Source organism: Primulina tabacum, chromosome 7, assembly GCF_025594145.1.
Source record: "Primulina tabacum isolate GXHZ01 chromosome 7, ASM2559414v2, whole genome shotgun sequence".
Lineage (NCBI taxonomy): Eukaryota > Viridiplantae > Streptophyta > Magnoliopsida > Lamiales > Gesneriaceae > Primulina > Primulina tabacum.
The window spans coordinates 37444773-37466037 of record NC_134556.1 but is presented as its reverse complement, the minus strand read 5'-3'; the positions used below and the strand labels follow the sequence as shown (position 1 = coordinate 37466037).

The window sequence follows — 21265 nt, the reverse complement described above, 5'->3', positions numbered from 1 at the left end:
ATGAATTTAAAATTCATCATCCCAAAATCATCGATCTAAGCACGACATAAGACGACTGTGAGTTGGTAGAATTTGTGGTTGCGTATTTTGCCAAATTAAAATATGGACCAAGTGACTGATCAACTTATTAATCTATAATAAAGTCTTTCCATTTAAAATTGGCGTCATAGAAGAATTTCATATGTATTTTCATCATCTTTATATTTGTAATGAGTTTGAATTTATAATTAGACAAATAAAAGTTGTTTGAATGAATCTATAATAGGTAAATTACATATCCAATATACTTGTTAATTGCAAGGTGCAACCTTATCATTTCCCGTAAAATGATACGCGTCACAAATAAGGCAAAAACAACAACAACAAAATAATTCATTCCCCGCCAATAATTGTTATATTATTTTCTTTATAAGCAAGGACGGACATATGCTTGGCTCCAGCCCATTTTTTTACAAGGATTTATATAGATTCAAGTCAATTCTAGTTTTACTTTTTTTCGGTAAATATATATAGAGATTTAAGCACAGTCTTATTTTTTAAAAAAATATTACGAGATTCAATGTGTCCATAATATCAAATTCTTTGTACCAGGTACAAAAAGCTAAAGTTATCGGCCACTTCATTTTTTTTAATTCTCCCACGTCAGACATTAGTATCTCCACGATTGCAAGCCATTTCTTTTTTAAAATTTTTAAGTATTGCGTTTTTATGTGGTTACATATTAATTTAAAAATTATATATAAATTTTGAAAAATGATATTGGTTAAACTTTTTTTTTGAAAAGTGACTCACCTATTTCAAATACGCTAGGAACAATAATTTTTTTTTAAAAAAAATATACCAATATCATTTTGCTAACTATTTTTATATTAATATCTAATATTTGATATATATATATATATATATATATATTATAAATTTATTATATTAAGTTAAAGCTTTTGCATTTTCTATTACCAAAACACAAAACCATAAACAAGAAAATGGAACATTAATTATATATTTTTTTTGTAAATAATCAATATATTTAAGTAGTTAACAAATAAAAAGGTTTGAGTGGAATTAAAAAAGGGGTATATAGAGTATATTTTACACCAAAACAATAATATTACAAATTGGACAAATTAATTTTATATAATTTGTTGTTATATGAACGATGGACGCAGTATTTCGACTTTTAAAGATGCTTGGATTCCAGGTTTACCTTGAGGAAAAATTTACGAATCGGTTCAATCACAACATGATCAAAAAGTGCTACATTTATTCGGTCAGATGGCCAATGGGATGTTGCAGAATTGATGAGTGATTTTCCCTTTTTTGAAATAGAAGAAATTTTGGAACATCCATCTTCACTTCAACGATGCGAAGGACACTTGATATTAAAAATGGGACCGAAAAGGTAACTATTCTATGAGGTTCACCACTATTGGCTGTGACACATGCATTTGTCAGGGAAATCCTTAGATTTGATTTTGTGTGCATGTGCATGATTTTTCCTATGACGATTTTGGGTAGAGTTCCTTTTGACTCATTACACAAATTGAATTCCCAGATATCGATGAGTGGGCTGCAACAAAGCCCTGTATTGGAACATGTGAGAATTGCCAGGAAGCTATTCATGTGCCTGTCCTGTGGGATTTGAAGGAGATGGAAAGAAAATTAGTTTGGTTGCCCACCGCCATCCGTGAAATGAAATAAAGGGATCTGCCTTTTGGTAATCTTATTGGATTTGGATAAATTATACCTCGCCCCTTGGATTTAACATACCAGTTTCATTACTTTTTATCCGGCCCGCAGAAAACTGGCGGTGTAGAACATGATTGTGCTGATCACATCTGTGCTACATGTGTTCAAATGAATGATATAAAAAACAATAGCAGCATTGCATGAAATTGATAATGAGCTGTGATTGAGTCAGAGTTTTCTAATTTTCTAGCTAACGGGTTCGACAATTCCTGCTGTTGACACTGTCGTTGGATAATGGAGGCGCAGGGAAAAGAAAGTTGCTAAATTGTGACACAATATGTTTTGAGAGAAATCGGGGATGTTTCAGAATATGTTGATTGGCAGTAAACACTCGAGAGTTCTCACCGCTGAAGAGCTCAAGCGCAGAATTTCGGAATCATTGTGAAGGCATTTTGCCTTGTGGAAAGAACCGGATGGTTGCCATAAAGATGTATGAAACTTCATGGAAGCAGATAAATGATGCTCATCGATAAGTTGGTTGCTTTTTCCAGGATTCGACACCCGGAATGTGATGAAACTGTTTGTTACAAAGGCTAAAACAGAAACTGATTGGTTGTTTGGATATGCTAGTCCCATTACTGGTTTATGAATTCATAACCGGGAACATCCTTTATGATTTTATTCAAGATGATGGTCTTTTGCTCCCTCTTTTTCATGGAATATTTGTCGGACGATAGCTACGAAACTGCTGAAGTGCTTGGCTCAATGCATTCTAGCGACATTATTCATGGAACGGTCTTTCACTGCATATTACTAGATCATATGACTCCGAAGTGCTTTGCCTTGCTTCAACCAATACTATAGATGATTATGTGGTCCAATTGACATAGGTGGAAGTGTCGGTTTGGGAAGTTCACAAATTTGGAGTCATCCTTTCAGCGCTTCTGACTAGGACGAGTGTGGTGAATTTCTTGAGTTGTGATTATGGAGATGACTTCCATAGTATTCTTGACCATCATTTGCCAATCGATTATAACGTTGAGCACCAAACAGAAGTTAGTTGGCTACCCAAAAAAATGCTTAAACATATTAAGTAGTGGAGAGGCCTACTGTGAAATGGCTCCGGAATGCATTTATATGCAAGAGAATCCCAGACCAAACTCGAGAATATAGACAATGACAAAATAGAAGCTTGTAGGAACTAATTATTGGTCATAGCAGTGAATGTTTTCATCAATCTCGGGCGCTTGTCCAAATAAACAAGTTGATTTATTCATTCTGAGAGTTAGAAGTTTTGGAATTGCAGAAGCTAGTTCCTAAATTTACAATGTATGTCAATCGCTTGCGCTGTCATTAGACCTTCAATTTACACTGCGTACAAACTAGAAAATGTCTTCCAACCAATTTTCAGAAATATGTGTTAACCTACCTATCTATTGTACACTAAACTTTTCCACCTTCAGATGGGAGTCTCTGATCACTTTCCTCCGTTTTCAAAGATGTGGTTTCAGAATTTGTGCCTCTCGATGGAGCTGAAGACGGAGACGGCAGCTTCTTAGGCAGCATTTGCCCCCAAATATGTGCATTAGACAATCTTGATGATTCCGCGACCACAACAAGAGCAAGAAAACTCAAGAATATGCACTTGTTCCTCCAAGAAACTGACATGATGAATAATCCAAAAATTCTTCAGAGCCTCTTTTATTTCTCTGAGGATGCTTTCTTAGGCAGGTTGAGGCAGCAGACATGAAATGTTAGAAGTGCTGCCAACTTGTTTGTTCCAGAAAAGGTGAAATAGTTGGGAGACAAATGTAATATAATAATACCTCAAAGATTCTAGCAGCTCCTTGTTTCTTGCTTTTGTCATCTTACCTAACCAGTAAAATAAAAAAACTATGATGTTTCCTTAGTTAATAATGCTACTTGAGGACTTATCTCACTGGGTTAGACCCGACAAGAGTCCAAATTTATCCTCCCTTCAAGCTTGGAACAGCGCAGGTGGACCTTTTTTATGTTGAAGGGCAGACTTGTATCTAGCAAGTCTCCCTGTACATCTTTAAGTTAGATGTTCTTCAATTTTTAAGACTTAGAATTGGATTCATTGCGACGTTGATGGAGGTCGCAATTTTATCATTTGTTTTTTACACCCATGAAACGAACCCGAACATGTCCAACCAAATACATACATACATACATACATACATACATATGCAACAGCCGAGATTGGTATACCCAAGACAACCGTGCCTCCATTTTTATTGCTCCCATAAAACAGACCTAGAAGACATAAGTAGATCACACTTGTGATTCTTGAAATTCAATCACGAGGGAGGAAAGGCTTATGATAAAAAGCAGTAGGCCTTGGATTAGGGGACAACCCACAGTTCAAAAGGGTGAAGCTTCTCACTTTTTGTCCATTCCTTATATCAACATGGAAAAAGAAAAAGAAAATTAAAGATAATTAATACCAGTAGTACTATGCTCAAGAATTAAAATATTTCATGTAAAAAGTGCATGGAGCAACTCCTCATTCACCTTATGGCCCCATGAAAAGGAGGTGGGAATACTAGTAGCAGTCTCTAACCGAGCAATACAATTAAAGACCGATTATGAAAGTCGGTAACAAATTGGATCTTAAAAATCATATCTCTTAATATTTACAAACATTATCTTAATATTGTCTCTGGGTTTGGGAAGCTGTAACAGATTTTAGAATGTGGGCATTAGTAATTTAACCATTTGATTAAAAAAAGACAAGGAGGAGTTGGACCTAGGGTGGAGTATCGCACCTTTCCCCTCAGTGGTGGGCCAAATTTTAATAGCTACTGGACCAAAGAGTTGGCCCAAAAATTAAAATTGGACACGTCAAGCCTCCTTTCTCTTAATACACGATTTATGTGTCAACTACCTCACAATTCTTTTATATCCCACTGACACCTCTCATTTGTTTCCATTGAATTTTAAAGGATGCTATTTCAGTCGTGTTCATAGTAAAATTTATGTAACAATTGCTGCCGAATATGATGATTTGTCGGGGCAAAGGAATGGAGAAGATAAATGGATTCGTATCTGCAAGCAAGGAAAAATCTGATACTCCAAAATCAATTTTTCAAGCTATATTTGCCTTGCTGTTATAATTCATTAATACACGACTTGTGAAGCTTCCCACCTGCCACAAGTGAAACTTCTCGGGGACACAGTTGGACGGACAACTGGAACTCAAATTCGAGTCTCCATTTTATGAAGAATTGTTTTCGGTAGTGATCTGGTTTTTCTTTTTTTTTTTTTTTTTTATGTATATGAAAGGATGAAATATTGATCAACAATTCTTGTACACACAACTTTTCGATTCAATGCACAATTCGGTGCATCAGCTGCTGTGTTCTTTGCTTGATTGCATTTCACTGTAGAGTTCCATCCAAAAACCTGGAGTCCAACATTTGTACAAGTTGACCAACTACAGAATTACTTTTCATTTTGCTAGCCGAGCTCACATCGTACTCAGTGATTTTTTACCTGCGCCTCGACAAGAATGTCTGCTTCTACTGTAATACCCGCCTCACATCGTGCTGGAGATGTACGTGGTCTCCAAGAATAATTTGAATTAATCATTTTGTGAAACGAGAACGAACTCAAAATGAGAATCAAAAGGAACTCTTCTGAAATCTAATGACGGTACTCGTCGGTAATTTCAAAACCCGTGCTTCGATGTAATTGAGAGAGAACAATGGACTGTCAGACATACAAGTAGAAAAGAACAGAATAATACATATAGCTAAACGTTCCATACGGTACAAGAAAGAAACAAATCGATATACATCAACAGGCTCAACCCTGAAAGTGTTCATCTCGACTACAAATAATCCAGATATACAAAAGCTACTACATTTTCAAGTCAATAGTATGATAGAAATAGGTCCATTCATGTTTATTCAATACTCTCAATGATGTAATTAAAAACAAATCAATTTAAAAGTTGTACCGCTCCAGAAATTCTCTCCAACTCAGAAAGAGCGGTTAGATTTAGGGGATGCTGACTTGGATTTAGCAAAATCCACAAGGTCCTTGAAAAGTGCGTCGTTGGATTTTTCTTGATTGGTGTGTACAGGTGAGTTAATGGAGAGATTATGCGTCTGCCCCACTAAGCTATCATAAGAAGAACCAGATCCACCACTGCTCGAAACAGAGCGGCCACCACCATGAGCTTGGTGTTGATCGAAAAATTGTTGCCTCTGGTTATACCTAGAAGGTGGAGGTGGAAGGTTGCCTGAAGATGGAACATCCCAAGGAGCAGGTGGCAAATGATCAGCAGATTTGCTCGTAGGAGCAATTTCATCATATGTCGGTTTTGGAGCAAACATCGATGCTGTGGGATTCACGAAATCGTCGGGAGGTGAGGAAGATTGCTTCTGACTTTCATGCGGTATCGAGCCTCGGTTGTTTGACTGAGTAGGGATAGGAGAGGATGAAGATCCAGTTGTTTTTGAGGAATTTTGTGTCTCGTAAACATCTCCACTGAGATAGTCGACCATGCCAGAATCTGCACTGGTTGGTTTTCTCGAGGACCGTGGAGGAGGGAGAATGGGGCTGATCTGCACAGGCTCTTTGGCAAGTGCTGACTTTCGTCCTAACCCTTGAGATGTATCCCTTGATGATCTACAATTATGTAAAATACTTTAATAAGCTTGCTAAACACAGCATTCCAACAAAAATAAAGAATGGCAATGAAAATGAACCAGAAAATTATTCTCATTGTCTACCATAAAAATGAACTGAATTAACAGTTCCTTCCTGCTACGCTAGTTTTAAGATCTCATAGAGGAGCCCAAGATACTTTTTTGACAAGAAGAATCACACTCCAATCATTTCCGTTAAATATTAGAATAGAACAACAGAGGACAAAACAAAATAGCTATATGAAGGGGGTACCTATGCGCTAACTGAGCAAAATCATCTTCAGCTTCATCATCCTCGTGATTCACATTCATAAGAGGTGCAACAGGAGCCTCTCTATTTGCCACTGAAACAGCATGTTTTCCATTGGTAATATCATCGTATCGGCTAAGAGCTCGCTGCAAATTATCATTTAAGGCCAACCCTCTGCACAGATTATCCTCATCTCTGCAAGCAAATATTAACCTATAGACTTACAATGGAAAGACTTAAAAAGATAACAAAAGTAAAATATAAGCTTACGAGGTATTATTCACAAGAACCATGACTCGGTTTTGGTACGTACGACACTGCTCAACCAAATCAACAATAACCTCATCCTCGATACCCTATAATAAGACCCAAAAAACAATTCAAGTACAAGTGATTCACAATTTTCGACATTCCTTTAAGGCTTTCATAAGGAATACTAAGAATTTATTATGTTCGGAGGAACATCAGGGGGCATCTACCTTAACAAACAGATCAGGAATCAAATAATAAACCAGACATTCCCAAAATTACTGCTACGCTATGTCCTTGATATAATTTGACAGGTCACAAAACAATAAAGCAATGAAAGATAATTTGACAGGTCACAAAACAATAAAGCAATGAAAGATAACTTTTCAGTTTTCTACCGCAGTAATAGCAGAGGTTTCAAATTTAAACCCCATTAAGTCACTGTAAGTAACACAGAATTACACAGATCAAGAATTTATACAGGGGTGGAGCAGGAACAATGGATCGGTGGTTAAAACATTTAAAGATTTTATTTTGTGCAAAGAATAGATGGTATTAGGCTCGCTTTGCTCGTAGGATAAGATGATGAAAAGATATGGATATATAACATGAGCCACACAAAAATTGATAGATATAAGAAGGTTATGTAGTGTTTGTTATATAATATTTGGTGTGTGAATTGATAGTTGGTTGAACAATTCATACTTATATTATCAATCATACCAAATAATATCTTATACCGAATCTTATACAAATGCTTTGAATGAAAAATTTAAATTTTTTATCTCAATATTCATAAATTTAAACATCCATGTAATTTAATATTTTAGCGAGAAAATTATAACATAAAATAAATTTTTAATAAAATCTGACTTATGATTAGGATTAGAATACATTTAATAAGAAAAACTAACCTAAATTATTATTAAAATTATATGTGCAAAATTAATGCATACTTTCTCCCAATTAATTCAACTTTGATAACTTGACATAAATTGTATCGCTAATGAGGGGGGACATTAATATTTTCTACCAAATACATAATATCTATTTATAATTGAGGAGAACCCCTCTCCCCGTGCAAAGAAACACAGAGAGATATTGAAGGATTGTCACCATTAGTAATTTACTTGTAAAAGAGCAACATGCGACAACAAATAAAATAAGTAAAAAGCACAATTCTAAAGAAGCAGATGAAATAGAACAAGAAGTTCAACCTGAGGATTTTTTGGATCCAGGGCAACTAGCATTTCCAATAAAACATCTGCAAGTCCCTCAGCACTCAGAATTTCGGGCAAGCTGTTTTTCAAAAGAAATATATGAAATTCAAGGGGTACAATTCCTGTGGCCAAAAGAAACTCAGGGTATAAAATGGCAAAGGAAGAACAGATGCCCTAAAATGTATTTTCAAATCGGGTAAGTTAGATCATCTCCTCTCAATCAAACTTGCATATATTTGTTCAAGTTTTGCCAATTTTAAGCATGCAACAAATGTTCCAACAGAAGTAAATGCAGGAAAAAATATATAAATATAATAGACATAGTGAAAAGATCAACTAAATTAAAGAAAAATGACGTGCCATTAACAGTATGCTAAGCTATAGAGGATGGAGTGAAAATGGTGTTTATAGAATATATAGACTCCAAGAATGTGTTCCTTTTATCTAGATTCTAGAGCTTAAACGACTAAAACTGCAAAGTCCACTCTGCATACAAAATGAGCAAACAGTGATACTGCCATTCATGGGAGGAGGCAGCTAGAAAAAAGCGAAAGGGGTCCATTGACCTCTGTCTATTGTGTTGTACCTTGTGCTGGGTTGATATTTAAAATGATAAAAAATTGAAACCCGGTTGATATTTTGACAGTAAAACGGAAAATATAATATTTGAACCCCACCAAATCCCAAAAAACAAATAGTTTAGGTCACTGTTTTAAATATGATTCAAAATTGAACACCTCCCAAAAAATAATACACCACGGGGTCCCTACCTCCACAGTCCCTATTGCCATCCAGAATAATGATTTTAGTAGAAGGATACAACAAATAAATGAAAACATACCTGAGTACAGAAGCATCAGACTCAAGCGAGGCTTGAACAACAGCTTCTTCATAGACAGTAGGGTGAACTACTGGATGGGTTTGTGGTGGAGTGAACAATGGCACACTATTTTCCCCTCGAGGTGGAAATTCAACTCCAACAGACTGAAAATTTCAATATGCCAGTGACCCGATTAGTTATGACCAGAACAATTCCAAGTGCAAAACCTTCCATCTGGCCTCCCCAACTTACCAGAAAGAGAAAAATGAACACCAATCTAACTAGAAGATTTTACCCAAAAGTTTTCCAGCTCATTTCTTTATTCCTATCTTATCCAACTTAGCTAAAAAACCAAAAAGCCTGGTCAAGGAATAGTCATCAATCTAACTGTTTAACTGTGCAGTCTACCCAAGATTTCATGATTACGCATTTGTGCTATTGATAATAAAATGAATTTGAGATCGGTCAACATTCAAAAGGCTGGGATTGATGGCCAAATTAAAGAATACCTAGTAGCCAACAAAAGCTTTAACATAAAAGGAGATGTGAAGCAAACCAAAGCAGATAACCAGCTCAAAGCTTAACTAAGAGCTTGTTCGTAGATCTTAGTATCTTACTTTACTCAACAAAGAAAAGAGGAAAACAAAATCAAATCACCTTCAGTTCATTGTAAGCAGCATAATACTGGGGAAACCTTCCCCTGGGTCCCCCTAAAGCTTCCTGCCAAGTATCTATCAACACTAAAATCTTCTCCCTCACATTTAAATCAGGCTGCAATACGCATGAGAGGGCAGATGAATAAATATGCAGAGATTCAAATAACTGATAAAGAAAGAGAAACATGAGAGAGAGAAATATCACCTTCTTCTTTACAATTTTGACCATCTCATGCAAAATATCCCGTTCAGCTATCTGCTGAAACACGTTCTCCCCACAATTTTTGCTAAGCGTCTCTAGCACCTAGTCATAAATTTATGCAAATGAACAGTTTTTACCATCATAAATAGCCCAACTATATTCAACGCTACAGAAACACTTGCAAAACATATGCAAGTGAGATAATAATAGATACAGGGCATATTTAGAACATCACGCAAATAGTCTATCATTAAATGCTAAGATTATTATTCCAGTAATTATAAGTTTCTTCTTTTCACAACTTCCATTACAATTGAAACTGGAGAGACTGGCTTTGCAGTTCAAAATTCTGCAGTCCTATCCAGAGATTTAATGGACTTCATGGAAAGCAGGAACAAGAAGAATTCAGAGGTAACTCAAAGGTCCCTGACTCTCTGCGCTATTTTTCTATTATTCTGAAGCAGATATTGGATCTAATTTTTCTAAATTTCGATTATGTCGAATAAAAAGCACGATGCTAAATGTTGTTTGTACCAGCACGCAGATCCAACAATCACATGACGTAGATAGCAAAGTTTTAGATAACATAGTTATAGTCTTTGATCTACCAGAAAAAACAAAAAAAAACTGAAACAATTTAGAATTCAACAAACAATCTGAAGGCATGCTGTATGGCTGATGTGATTTTTTGTAATACGGCAGGTCACATATATGTTAATTACAAATGCAAGTTGCAAGTTAGCAGAAGTGGTAACAGATTTGTCAAGCTGGTCAAGTTAAAATATTCAAAGGATTGTGGGTGGACATTACAAAACAAAGAAGATAGCAGAATAATTACTTACAAAGAGCGCAAGAAGCTGTATTTTAGGGCTTTTATTCCCCAGCCTTTTCTTTAGTATCTTCAGTGCATCCTTCGTTTGACTGCAATTAGATTATGAAAAGTGAGATTATTACGCTGTACAGAATAAGTAGCAATAACACATAAAAGTGGAAAAACCAGGAAAAAAGGACAGAAAAAGAATCAAGTATTAGAAGAGAAAGCAGATATAAAAACACAAACACAAGCACTTGGAAAGGAAAAGAAAACACACCTGGGATCCATATTTATCATGTCACACAGCTCTATGTTAATAGCCCAGTCTGGACCAATCAGCATATCACTGGTGGCCCTCTCAGCAATAGACGCCGCATTAGCCATACTTGCCTATTTTTGAACAATCAATTCACTTTCCTAAGAGAAACAAGTCAAAACAAATCATCAATGTAAAAACAATCACGATAAACATCAGGTTTGCACTTGTCTGCACATAATGAAGCTAATTCAGTCCGGTGAAGAGGATATGACCCACCTCCTCCTTACAGCAACATGAGACAATATCGACCAACACAGATACACAATTGCGCGATTTATTCAAAGAATATACTTCAGATAATTGGAAAATTGAAAACACAAAGTCAACTAAGACAAACATATAAACAAGACCATTTTTTTGCTCGTTCAGCTGTATCGTGACTAACTTCACATTACGAGGTGCAAAAAAAGTACACCGTAGTAAATAAATAATCAAAGAGAAACATCCCAAGTTATAAACTAACCAGAAGCGAAAAACTCTAAATCCACAAGTAAATTAGGGGAAAAAAACAAGATCAAGAAATGTTAAAAAAGTTCGTACACGTGAGTAACTGAAAGGATAAATCAAGTAATCAGAACAACATCCAACAAAAAAGGGGCAACCAGAATCCAACACCATCCGCCAGTGCATAGTTAAAACAAAATCAGCCGAAAAAGACCAAAAGATCGAGCCTTCTCTGGAAACACAAAAACCCAATAGGAAATACAACCACAAAGATCGATAATCGTGAGAATCAAACTAAGATATAATTAAAATGAACATACAATCAGGATCTTGAGAAGATTAACCCTCAGAAACCCTCGAGTCTTGTTTGAGTCCACAGATAGAGAGAAAGGAATCTGAATTCTATATTGCTTGTATAACCAAATTTGTATGTGCGGCGAGAGATTAGGAGAAAGAATTGAAAAGAATTCTTGATAAAAAAAAAAAAAAAAACTTTGTGAAATTTTTGGTTCGAGGATGATGTCAACTTTCCAACCTTCAACGCTTTTTATATGAAATTTGATCTATGCTGCGTTTGGTACGTTGTGAAAGTGGCCCTGTATGAGCTACCCTTCCAGATTGAATTCAAATTATTCAATAAATACTTTTCATTTAAATACCCTTCTAGAATGAATTCAAATGATTCAATAACCTGATACTTTTCATTCCATTTAAGTGTGATACACAAGGAAAGGAAAATGTTATCTGATCCCGAGATGAGGTCGGTTTAGTACAAAAAGACTAGGTCTATGAAGATTAACCACGAGACTCACTCAAACAGCGTAAAAATAAAGGGTTTGATATGTCTTTTTAGTCAAATATATCTCACTGAAAACAATGGTGCGTTAATTTAGGAGTAAGGAATGATGTGACCTCCACTCCCATAACAAAAAAAAATATCATTTTGGTTTTGAACTATTTGCATATTTGTGAGAGCGACTCCTTGATTGTTTATATTAAGTACACACAAAAATTGATTTCCGATGGAGATTATTAAAGTTCTCGAGGTCGGCTATCTAGCCGAGCACGGTGGTTGTCGACCTCATTCCAAGGGACAAGACGAAGTACGAGAAGATCTCGTAGGTTGATTGACTTATTTGAATTAGGGAGCTCAATTTCTGATCAAGGGTGATGACCCCTGGGTTTTCTTACATTTGGTATCATTCATTCTCTATAAATAAAAGGTATTTTTTGTATTCACTTTGATTTCAGTATATTTATTGTCGGATGAGACCATATGATATGTCGGAGCACACTTCTGATTCATATCTAACGTCTTTGTTACCGATTTTAGTAACTCTCGACTTATCTAAACTCTCAAGTCGAGTGATCACACGATCATCCATGACACATTCAAGGCAACAACCATATTTTCAGTGAATATCCTTTTCTTTCATAAAACTCCCACATAAAAAAATAATTTTCTAATGAGAAACAAATGCAATATTTATTAGTTTAGATTCCAGGTTCAAGAATCAAGATAACATGAGTTCAAGCTACTCGGACATGGTAGCCTGATGGATCTGGATCCGAATCCAGTAAAGATCCGATAGAATTCAAATCGAAATATAACATCAAGATTTCAACACTCGTAATCGGGTCGTAACTCCAATTATGAATTATCGGTTGGGCCTTGGATTTGGACTTCTTGTGCAATCAGGAAACCTCAAGTCGCTCATATTCCACGCGCCGCTTCCAACCAACAGTCCCTGATTCTACCCCAGAACTTCGAAACAGAGTGTCAAGCATACCCACGGTGGGAAGATGCCGACTATATTAGTGCAGAAGGCAAGATGAAAACGAGCAAGTGAAGGAGGAGTACGAGGACGAAGAGGAGTTCTCGCTTTCATCGGATTCAGAAATTGGGGAGGCGTTGGATTACTTGGATTCGATAGATGATGCAGAAGGTGGGACGCTAGACGGTTCGTTCACTTTGCTATATACAAGGCGGCCCAATGCTCATGGCGGGTTCCATTCCCGGCCTAACACCTCGTCGCTCCAGCCTGTGTCCAATAAATCCCAGAAACTTTCGAGTCGTATCAGGGCGTCACCTTTGGAGGTGCCAATGAATTGTTAAATGATGTTTGTGGGTTTTGTCTGTTAGTTTTAAAGACTGGTTTTTTCCTGAAATTTAGGTGTTCGCTCCTTGGATTTCTGAATTTCTGGAATGTATTTTGTGGTTTCTTGGATGACGACCTATTAAGCTATTCTTGAGACATCAAGTGATTAGAATTTTTTTTTTTTTTTTGAAATTTGTAGTGGTATTCAGGGAGACCTGGTATGGGGCGAAGGGGCGATCGAACAAGATTTGAAATTATTTGCTTAGTTTTATATAAAATAGTTAGTTTCACCCCCAAATATTGGTCCCCCGCCCCCACACAATTCTTAGGTCCTCCCCTTTTAGCAATGAAAAAAATTTAGATTTTTTAAGAAGTAAGGTGGTGTTCGATTACTTTATCAACAGTTTTGCATAGTTTAATCCAATGCGGAGTGTGAATGTGGTAGCTACGTATGTGATTTTTTGAAATCCTTCTTGCTGAGACATTGATCAGATATGTTGTGATTGGCAGTGTTTAACCTGTGTAGTATGTCGAATAGTTTCTTACAGGCTATTTAAAATATGCAGGAGTGGGAAGGCAGGTTTAAAGTTGGCATGTCAAATTCTGTGACAACTGCAATTCGTGAAAGTGTTCGTGATATGGCCATTGGCAAGACTAAGACAACTGAGAAAGCTGACCGTGCTACTGTTGAACAGGTAATTTTTGCATACTTGAATTTTCATGGAAGCCCTACATCTTTCTTTGTTTCATTTGATATGCGGGAAAAACGATTATTTGCATGCCAATCTCTGTATCTCTTCTTCTCCTGACATCATGATGTTTCTGCTGTTACATTCATCCATCAAATTGACGGTGCGGTAATTACAATTTTGCCTCAAATAGTTCAATTTTTTTCATTACGTTATTTGGCGCTTTACATGGTATGTGAGTGCATTGGCTTGCAGATGCAGGATACTCACCGATCAGATTTTATACCTTTTCAGTTAATCATATGTCGGGACCGCTAATAACCAACGAATGGCAAGTGCTTTTCCTTGTGTGGATCCTATTTCAATGGGAACTTGATGAGTCGATCCACCTACACGTCTCTTATGGCAACTAGACTTAAATCTTCTCTCTGTGTTCCTACTTCATAAAAATCCTTGTTATTAGGAAGAAGTTTTTTAGTTGCATGATACTATGCTTTGGAGTGCTATCAGCCTGTGATCCTACTATTTTGCTTAACAATCTCTCCTTGCTATCAGGCTATCGACCCAAGAACCCGTATGGTTTTATTCAAAATGCTGAACCGTGGTGTATTTCGTGATATAAACGGCTGCATTTCAACTGGAAAAGAAGTATGTTTGTGGTCTTATGTTTAGAATGTTTACATTTCCTCATTTTACTCCGTCTCTCCTCCCACTTTTATGATTTTCTCCCAGTTGCGTGTTATCTGGGAAGTTCATACTTTCTCGATCTTTTTATTATCTGTTTCAGATACAACATTGTTAAATTCAGTCTGCTTTATCTTTCTTTTAAACAGGCAAATGTCTATCATGCCACAAAATCTGATGGTCAAGAACTGGCGATCAAGGTTTACAAAACTTCAGTTCTCGTATTCAAGTATGGCCCGATAACCTATTCTTTGTCTCCACCATTCATTATGTGATGTATTTTACCGAGTTGTAGCTGATGAATCTAGTCAACTTAGAATATGATTATTTTGTGAAATTCTTGCATATAAAAAAAATATAATCTACTTATTTAGTCTTCTTGTCTCAAGGGATATGTTCTTACACAAATATGTAATATATTAGCTAGCCTGATATAACAAAACATCTTGCCTTTTTTATCCTTTATATTCGAAAATAAACCAACTTCATACAGGTTAATATCCTGCTAGCCTTCCCAGTCTGTTGTCTTTCTATTTTTTTGTTGGAGGATTTAAGTGGTGGCTGTGTTTTATCACTAATGTTCATTTTTTGAGTTTTGTGGTTCTAGAATTTGTTGGTGGCCATTTTGAATTATCACCGAACCTATGCTGAAATGATCCATCTATATCTACATTAACAAACAGGGATAGAGATCGATATGTACAAGGTGATTACAGGTTCAGATATGGATACTGCAAGCACAATCCTAGAAAAATGGTTAAAACATGGGCTGAGAAAGAAATGAGAAATCTTATGAGGTAAGCAATTTCGTTGTTAAATGAAACTGAGAACTTTACACGGAATTCCTTTTTTCCATTCAAACAATTAATGAATCCTTTAAAACCTGTCGAGGTAAAAAGTGTTTCCTTATAACTTTCCAAATACTCGAGTTAGAGATTGTAAACTGAAATCATTTGTTTAAATGATTAGATAGGATTTTGCTCTCCAATGCATCCTTTAGCAGCATTTGTTTCCTATGTTTACCCTGTGTGTGTATTGATTCCTATTCCATTTTCTATATGGTCGTGATAAATTGAAGGCTAAGGGCAGCAGGAATTAGGTGTCCAGCTCCACTTCTTCTGAGGCTTCATGTCCTGGTCATGGAATTCATAGGTACTATCAATCTATCATTGTGTTAACACTTTATAAATTTTCTTGTAGCTTTGTTAATTTTTTTCTTCCATTTTTCTTCCAATTAAAATCGACTTTGTTGAATTTGGATACCCACAAATTGCTAATAAGCTGAAAATTTTTTAATTGTGATTTGTCTCAAAATATTAGCTAATGATTGAGAAAACCTTTATTTGATTCAGTGGTATACGTGATCTCTTTGAATGACAGGCACGGCAGGTTGGGCTGCACCTCGGCTCAAGGATGCTGCTTTATCTCTCGACAAGTTACGTGAAGGCTATATGGAGGTGTGGTTGGATGTCATTTTCAATATGTTTTTGGTTTGCACTTATGGTAGCTGTATCTTCAATTCTGGATAAAAATTATTTTTCGTTCCTCATTGAGATAGTGTTATTTTCTGTAGTATCATAGGAAAAAAAATATAACTATACATGGTAAGGACAACGTAAATAAGATGATGTGACTTTTGTTGTCCACATGATCCTTGAGGGAGGGCATCCAATATTACAGTGCTGAAACTCCTCTTCAAACCGATGCCAGTTAGAATCCTTTCTTTATTATTTTCTGTTTTGTGTTGTGTTGCAGATGATCATGGTGATGCGAACATTGTATCAAAAGTGCAAGCTTGTGCATGGAGATCTTAGCGAGTATAACATACTCTATTTTGAGGTAAGCATTTATTTTCTGTTTTGAAAGAATTACATGCAGAACTTTGTATAATTAACTTCTCGTGTAATGCAGGGTCACTTGTACATAATTGATGTCTCTCAATCAGTTGATCTTGACCATCCCCATGCCCTTGATTTCCTTCGAGAAGATTGTGTTCATGTTTCCGTAAGTATTTCTTCTACTAATTCCTTTCTTGTATCCTCCGGCAGAAAACTTACATTTGCCTTCTCATTTGGCCGCAGGATTTCTTTAAGAAGAATGGGGTAGCTGTCATGACAATTCGGGAATTGTTTGATTTTATAGTGGATCCTACTATAGATGATGATTCCGTGGACAGTTATCTTGAAGAGGTACAAATTATTTCACATGCGCTCATCCCCGGAGTCATCATAAATTCTAATCGCATCTTTTAATGACTTGGGAAATATTCATTCTTAACATTTTCAAATCATTTGCAGGCGCAAGAAAAAATTTTGGCTAGAGGTGACAAAATCTCTGCCGAGGAAGAAATTGCTGACTCCGTATTCGTGCAGGTTTGAAAGCTTTGAAATGGATCAATTTCTTCATGACTTATTTGAAACACACTATTCAAAATCCCTCTTTTCCCTTTTAGTCGTACATTCCAAAGACTTTGGATCATGTGAAGAATGCAGAGGAGGATGTTCAACAAATCATCAGTGGGAAAGACACAAGAAATATGTATTATCAGACGATTACAGGTCTTAATAAAGCTCTTTCTCTCGCCAGTTCTTCCATATCAGAAAACGAGCAGCAAAATCCAAATGTGGAGGTTGTAAAGGAAAATCTTGCATCGACCCCCTGCTCAACTGACTTACTGGAGGCCGAATCAGAAACTGAATCGAGTGACTCAGAGGAGGGTTCTTCTTCAGGTAGTGATACAGAGGCAACACCGTTAGACAGGAAAGCAGCTCGGAAAGAGAACAAGAAGAAAGTGAAAGAAGAGAAAAGGGAGGCAAGAAAGAATAAGGTTCCAAAAGCGGTGAAGAAGAAGAAAAAGAAGTTGGCCAAAGCTAAGAAAAACAGGTAATTAGTTAGAGCCTCATTTGCAAACAAGTGGCTAGCCTATTTAGCTCTTGAAGAAATTTTGCATTGTAGTAGTTGGAATTAACATTGTTCGATTGTTACATTTATGTTTTATAAATATAGATTATAAATATGCATTAGTTTAATTTATATTTATACATATACACACACATATGTGACATGATTTTGACTCCCTTGAATCTTTGGATCATAGTCTGGGCCCCTTTGTATAATCCCCACACCAACCCCCTCCCCTCGGGCCACTGCAGAATGGAATATTGTATAACATGGACTACATTTGATGTATGAAATTCGAATGCACTTTACACCTGCTCCAAGCATACTCCATGATCCTTTTAACGGATAGTATATGTCTGGCATGAGATATAACGTGTTTCGTTAAATTTTCACGTTTCGAAAACTTTCGTAGCCGCTTTGTTTAGGTTTATGCCTACCATTTTGGCACGCAGAGGTAAATTTTCTAACATGAGTTTGATGGCTCCCTTGTGAGAAAAGTGGTCCAGGATTCATTAAATGTTTCTACTTCATAGGTTATGGGTTCATATTTATCAGCCTAGCACCACACACTTGTGTGGCTTTATTGATTATTTGACCTCAAGAGTCCCAAATTGAAATAAATGACACCTATGGTTACACGGTGGGCTGCTATACGTCCAAACACTTCACGCATTGAATTTGATATTATGGTATGCATTGACATTACTTGTGCACATAATATGCTGCATTTAACATATTGTAATATTAGATAACCGGCATCGATCTCTTGGTGTCAATGATAAACAGCTCGATTTTCTCGATCAAGATTTTGTGATTCGAGTCTATCTAATTGCGTAATTGAAGTACAGAAGTTTAGATACCAGCGCGTCTCTTTGGTCGCGGTAATTATGAGCTATCTCGTTTCTCTTGAGCAAGATATGTATGGTTTGAATCTTGTGAAACCATATATAAATGTAGGGAGAGCTTCTTCTTAATTTCTCAAATTTGTTTGTAATATCAGGGGTTATTATTTTTTACATAAATATCTTACTTTTTAGATCCAAGATGACCAGCAATTCAAACGATTTGTCATTTTTTGGGTATCAATCGACATCAAAGTATAAATACAGATATGGATGATTTGAAGACAATTGCATATATATTCAAATTTTATTTTAATATATGGTTGGGATGTCAAATTTTATTCTGGTGTATTTGCACAAAACATGAAATGTGAATGGACAAGTTAATTTATTATGTTGCATGTGCTGCATCGCTCTGATGCCGGATGGCTCCAAATCAATGCTCTCTTTGATATAAAGATATGAACGAATATTTGATATCATCGGCTTTTAATAGATGTAAGCATTGTCACCATTTATGGTGAACCATAAATGTCAATAATCGTCCTAGCATTTAAATAAATATCTTTGGCAAAAATTTGTGTGAGACGATCTCACGGGTCGTATTTTGTGAGATGCATCTCTTATTTGGATCATCCATGAAAAAGTATTACTTTTTATGCTAAGAGTATTACTTTTTATTGTAAATATCGGTAGAGTTGACCCGTCTCACAGATAAAGATTTGTAAGACCGTCTCACAAAAAACCTACTAAATATATTATATGAAGATAGTTGGCGTTGAGGTCGATCTTCAGAAGAGGTAAAAATGGAAAATAATATCTTTAAATTAGTAAAATAATCATTTTCTTCCTTGAAACCTCAAGCAGGACAAATGGATAATTCATTTTTCAAACTTCAAAGATGTAAATGGCCTAAATTTATTGCGAACTATACAAGAAGAGCAATTAACCATAAATTTTGAATTCCTAATCCCAAGCAAAGTCGGCTGTTTTCTTACATTGGGTCCCAAGGTTACGTTTTATATTGGGAATTTGTAGAACAATATCCAGCAGAATCTGCAGGCTGATCATATTCTTGCCAAATAAAATTATCTTAAACTTGTCATCAACGAAACGAAATAAAAGAATATACAAATGCTTCACTCAAATTATCCCTTTGAATATTTTTCTATTTATTCAAAACCTTTGATTATTCAAAGCGCTTAATTCACTGAAAATAAAACTAGTATATCAATCAATATACATACCATTAAAGAAACATAAAGGGGTTATCCCTCCGATCTACGGCTTCTTTTCTCTTTTGCCATTGAAGAAACAGGGACAGCAACCAGATAGGAAGCCATATCTTGTTCTGCATCAGAAAAAAATAATAATAATATTCTTCATTAATATTCTGTATACTTCTTGTGAGGCCAGTTTAGACTGTAGTTAGTTTAGTATCGAGAAAAGAAACTTAATTCTGTGTAGAATTTTAGAACTTGATTTTGCCATAAAATCAACGAAACTTATCTTTTCGATGGGGTGAAGATTTATTTTATTCTCTGTTTAAGGAAGTGAATGAACAGATATAAAGACCGACAACAAAATTTCTGGACAGTTTCAGATTCTTGATCAAGTTAAAAACCAAAAAACAAAAACAAAAAAACAAAATGTATCCCACACAAAGAAAAGCAAAATAACACCAGAATTTGACATACCGTGTATTCCTGGTGCTCCGGCCACCACTACTGCCGCTGCTGCCGCTGCTGCCACTATTAATAGTCGTTCTGCTACTATCACTATCGCTCGAACCCGTAAATTTCTTCTTCCACCAATCTTTTTCAGCAACACCCTTTACTATCTCAGGCTTGGGAGAAACTTTACCGCTATTATTACTCGCGAAGCCCTTCTTTTTCTTGGACTTGAAAGAAAACGGAAACACCATGTTCAGAAACAGCCCCTTGTTGTCAAAACCCCCGCTTCTCGTCACATGCTTTTCATGTTTCTTATAACTCTCCTGCTTCGTAACCTTCGTCTCTCCCTTTTGCTGCAGAATTATCGACGATCTTTCGTATTTCGGCGATGTTGTTTCCGTTTGATCTGTGGTGGGATTCTCGACAAGGTCTCTTAAGGTGAGTTCGTAGGATGACTCAGGCATGTTCTTCACCATTTCCATGAGCTCCCACTGCCCTCTAACAATGGCTTGTGTTCTTGAATTAGGCGACAAAGACCTCTGATTATGGTCTCCCAAAAGCGGTTCTGAGGGACTTTTTGGTGGGCTTGGATTGTTCTTCCATAAGGGCGGGGAGCGAACTCCTGAATCATCACCTTCCATGGATTCCTGGTGATTTTCGGGTCGTGACATAACTATTTTTTCGCGGCACGTGTTGCTATGATTACCGTCATTATGTTGCGATGATTCTCTGACACCTCCTATGAAACTGTCCGAGCCCGGATTGGGATAAAAGCGACCTAGGCGATCGTGTGTTCTTGGATCATACATGATTTGTTCTTGGAGTGAAAATGAGGCAAAAGTTGGGTTGTCGTTGGATTGTTATCAATGAGTTTAGGTACACTGTAATTAGCTTTTAATTTGATGATAGAAAATAAATTAAATATAAAGTGTGTTATTGGTTTTTTTTGTTTATTTATTTATTATTATGTTTAAAAAGTCAAGAATTTCTAGATGTGGGGGCGTAGGGCCTATATTTCTCCCCAAATTTCCTCGGTTTTGT

The 21265-nt window shown here is 36.2% G+C and overlaps 3 protein-coding genes and 1 long non-coding RNA gene across 8 annotated transcripts; 2 read left to right on the top strand and 2 right to left on the bottom strand.

Moving 5' to 3' along the window:
* Positions 1 to 5428: 5428 nt before the first annotated feature.
* Positions 5429 to 11992, bottom strand: LOC142551682 (TOM1-like protein 3). Of its 4 annotated transcripts, none has more exons than XM_075661051.1 (10): positions 11872 to 11992; positions 10851 to 10990; positions 10602 to 10680; positions 9763 to 9861; positions 9559 to 9672; positions 8923 to 9065; positions 8079 to 8160; positions 6883 to 6968; positions 6616 to 6807; positions 5429 to 6342 (listed from the first exon to the last, which is right to left on the bottom strand). In XM_075661051.1, the coding sequence occupies exons 2-10, from the start codon at positions 10955 to 10957 to the stop codon at positions 5691 to 5693; spliced, it is 1554 nt and encodes a 517-aa protein (XP_075517166.1). In that variant the 5' UTR covers positions 10958 to 10990; positions 11872 to 11992; the 3' UTR covers positions 5429 to 5690. The 4 variants fall into 4 exon arrangements, with proteins under 4 accessions (XP_075517166.1, XP_075517164.1, XP_075517168.1 ...); XM_075661049.1 differs by lacking the exon at positions 11872 to 11992 and adding an exon at positions 11657 to 11865; XM_075661053.1 differs by lacking the exon at positions 11872 to 11992 and adding an exon at positions 11681 to 11865.
* LOC142551683 (uncharacterized) lies at positions 6975 to 7277 on the top strand. The gene is made up of 2 exons (XR_012821606.1): positions 6975 to 7175; positions 7214 to 7277. It is a non-coding gene; the product is annotated as an uncharacterized LOC142551683 (long non-coding RNA).
* Positions 11993 to 12965: 973 nt separating the features above from the next.
* Positions 12966 to 17837, top strand: LOC142551681 (uncharacterized). The gene is made up of 12 exons (XM_075661048.1): positions 12966 to 13434; positions 14002 to 14130; positions 14680 to 14772; positions 14958 to 15037; positions 15492 to 15605; positions 15887 to 15960; positions 16189 to 16265; positions 16564 to 16647; positions 16720 to 16812; positions 16890 to 16997; positions 17106 to 17180; positions 17261 to 17837. The coding sequence occupies exons 2-12, from the start codon at positions 14029 to 14031 to the stop codon at positions 17693 to 17695; spliced, it is 1335 nt and encodes a 444-aa protein (XP_075517163.1). The 5' UTR covers positions 12966 to 13434; positions 14002 to 14028; the 3' UTR covers positions 17696 to 17837.
* Positions 17838 to 19426: 1589 nt separating this feature from the next.
* On the bottom strand, positions 19427 to 21103 carry LOC142551679 (uncharacterized). Of its 2 annotated transcripts, XM_075661047.1 has the most exons (3): positions 20249 to 21103; positions 19799 to 19902; positions 19427 to 19625 (listed from the first exon to the last, which is right to left on the bottom strand). In XM_075661047.1, the coding sequence occupies exons 1-2, from the start codon at positions 21031 to 21033 to the stop codon at positions 19833 to 19835; spliced, it is 855 nt and encodes a 284-aa protein (XP_075517162.1). In that variant the 5' UTR covers positions 21034 to 21103; the 3' UTR covers positions 19427 to 19625; positions 19799 to 19832. The 2 variants fall into 2 exon arrangements, with proteins under 2 accessions (XP_075517162.1, XP_075517161.1); XM_075661046.1 differs by lacking the exon at positions 19427 to 19625 and having other exon boundaries at positions 19700 to 19902.
* Positions 21104 to 21265: the final 162 nt, after the last annotated feature.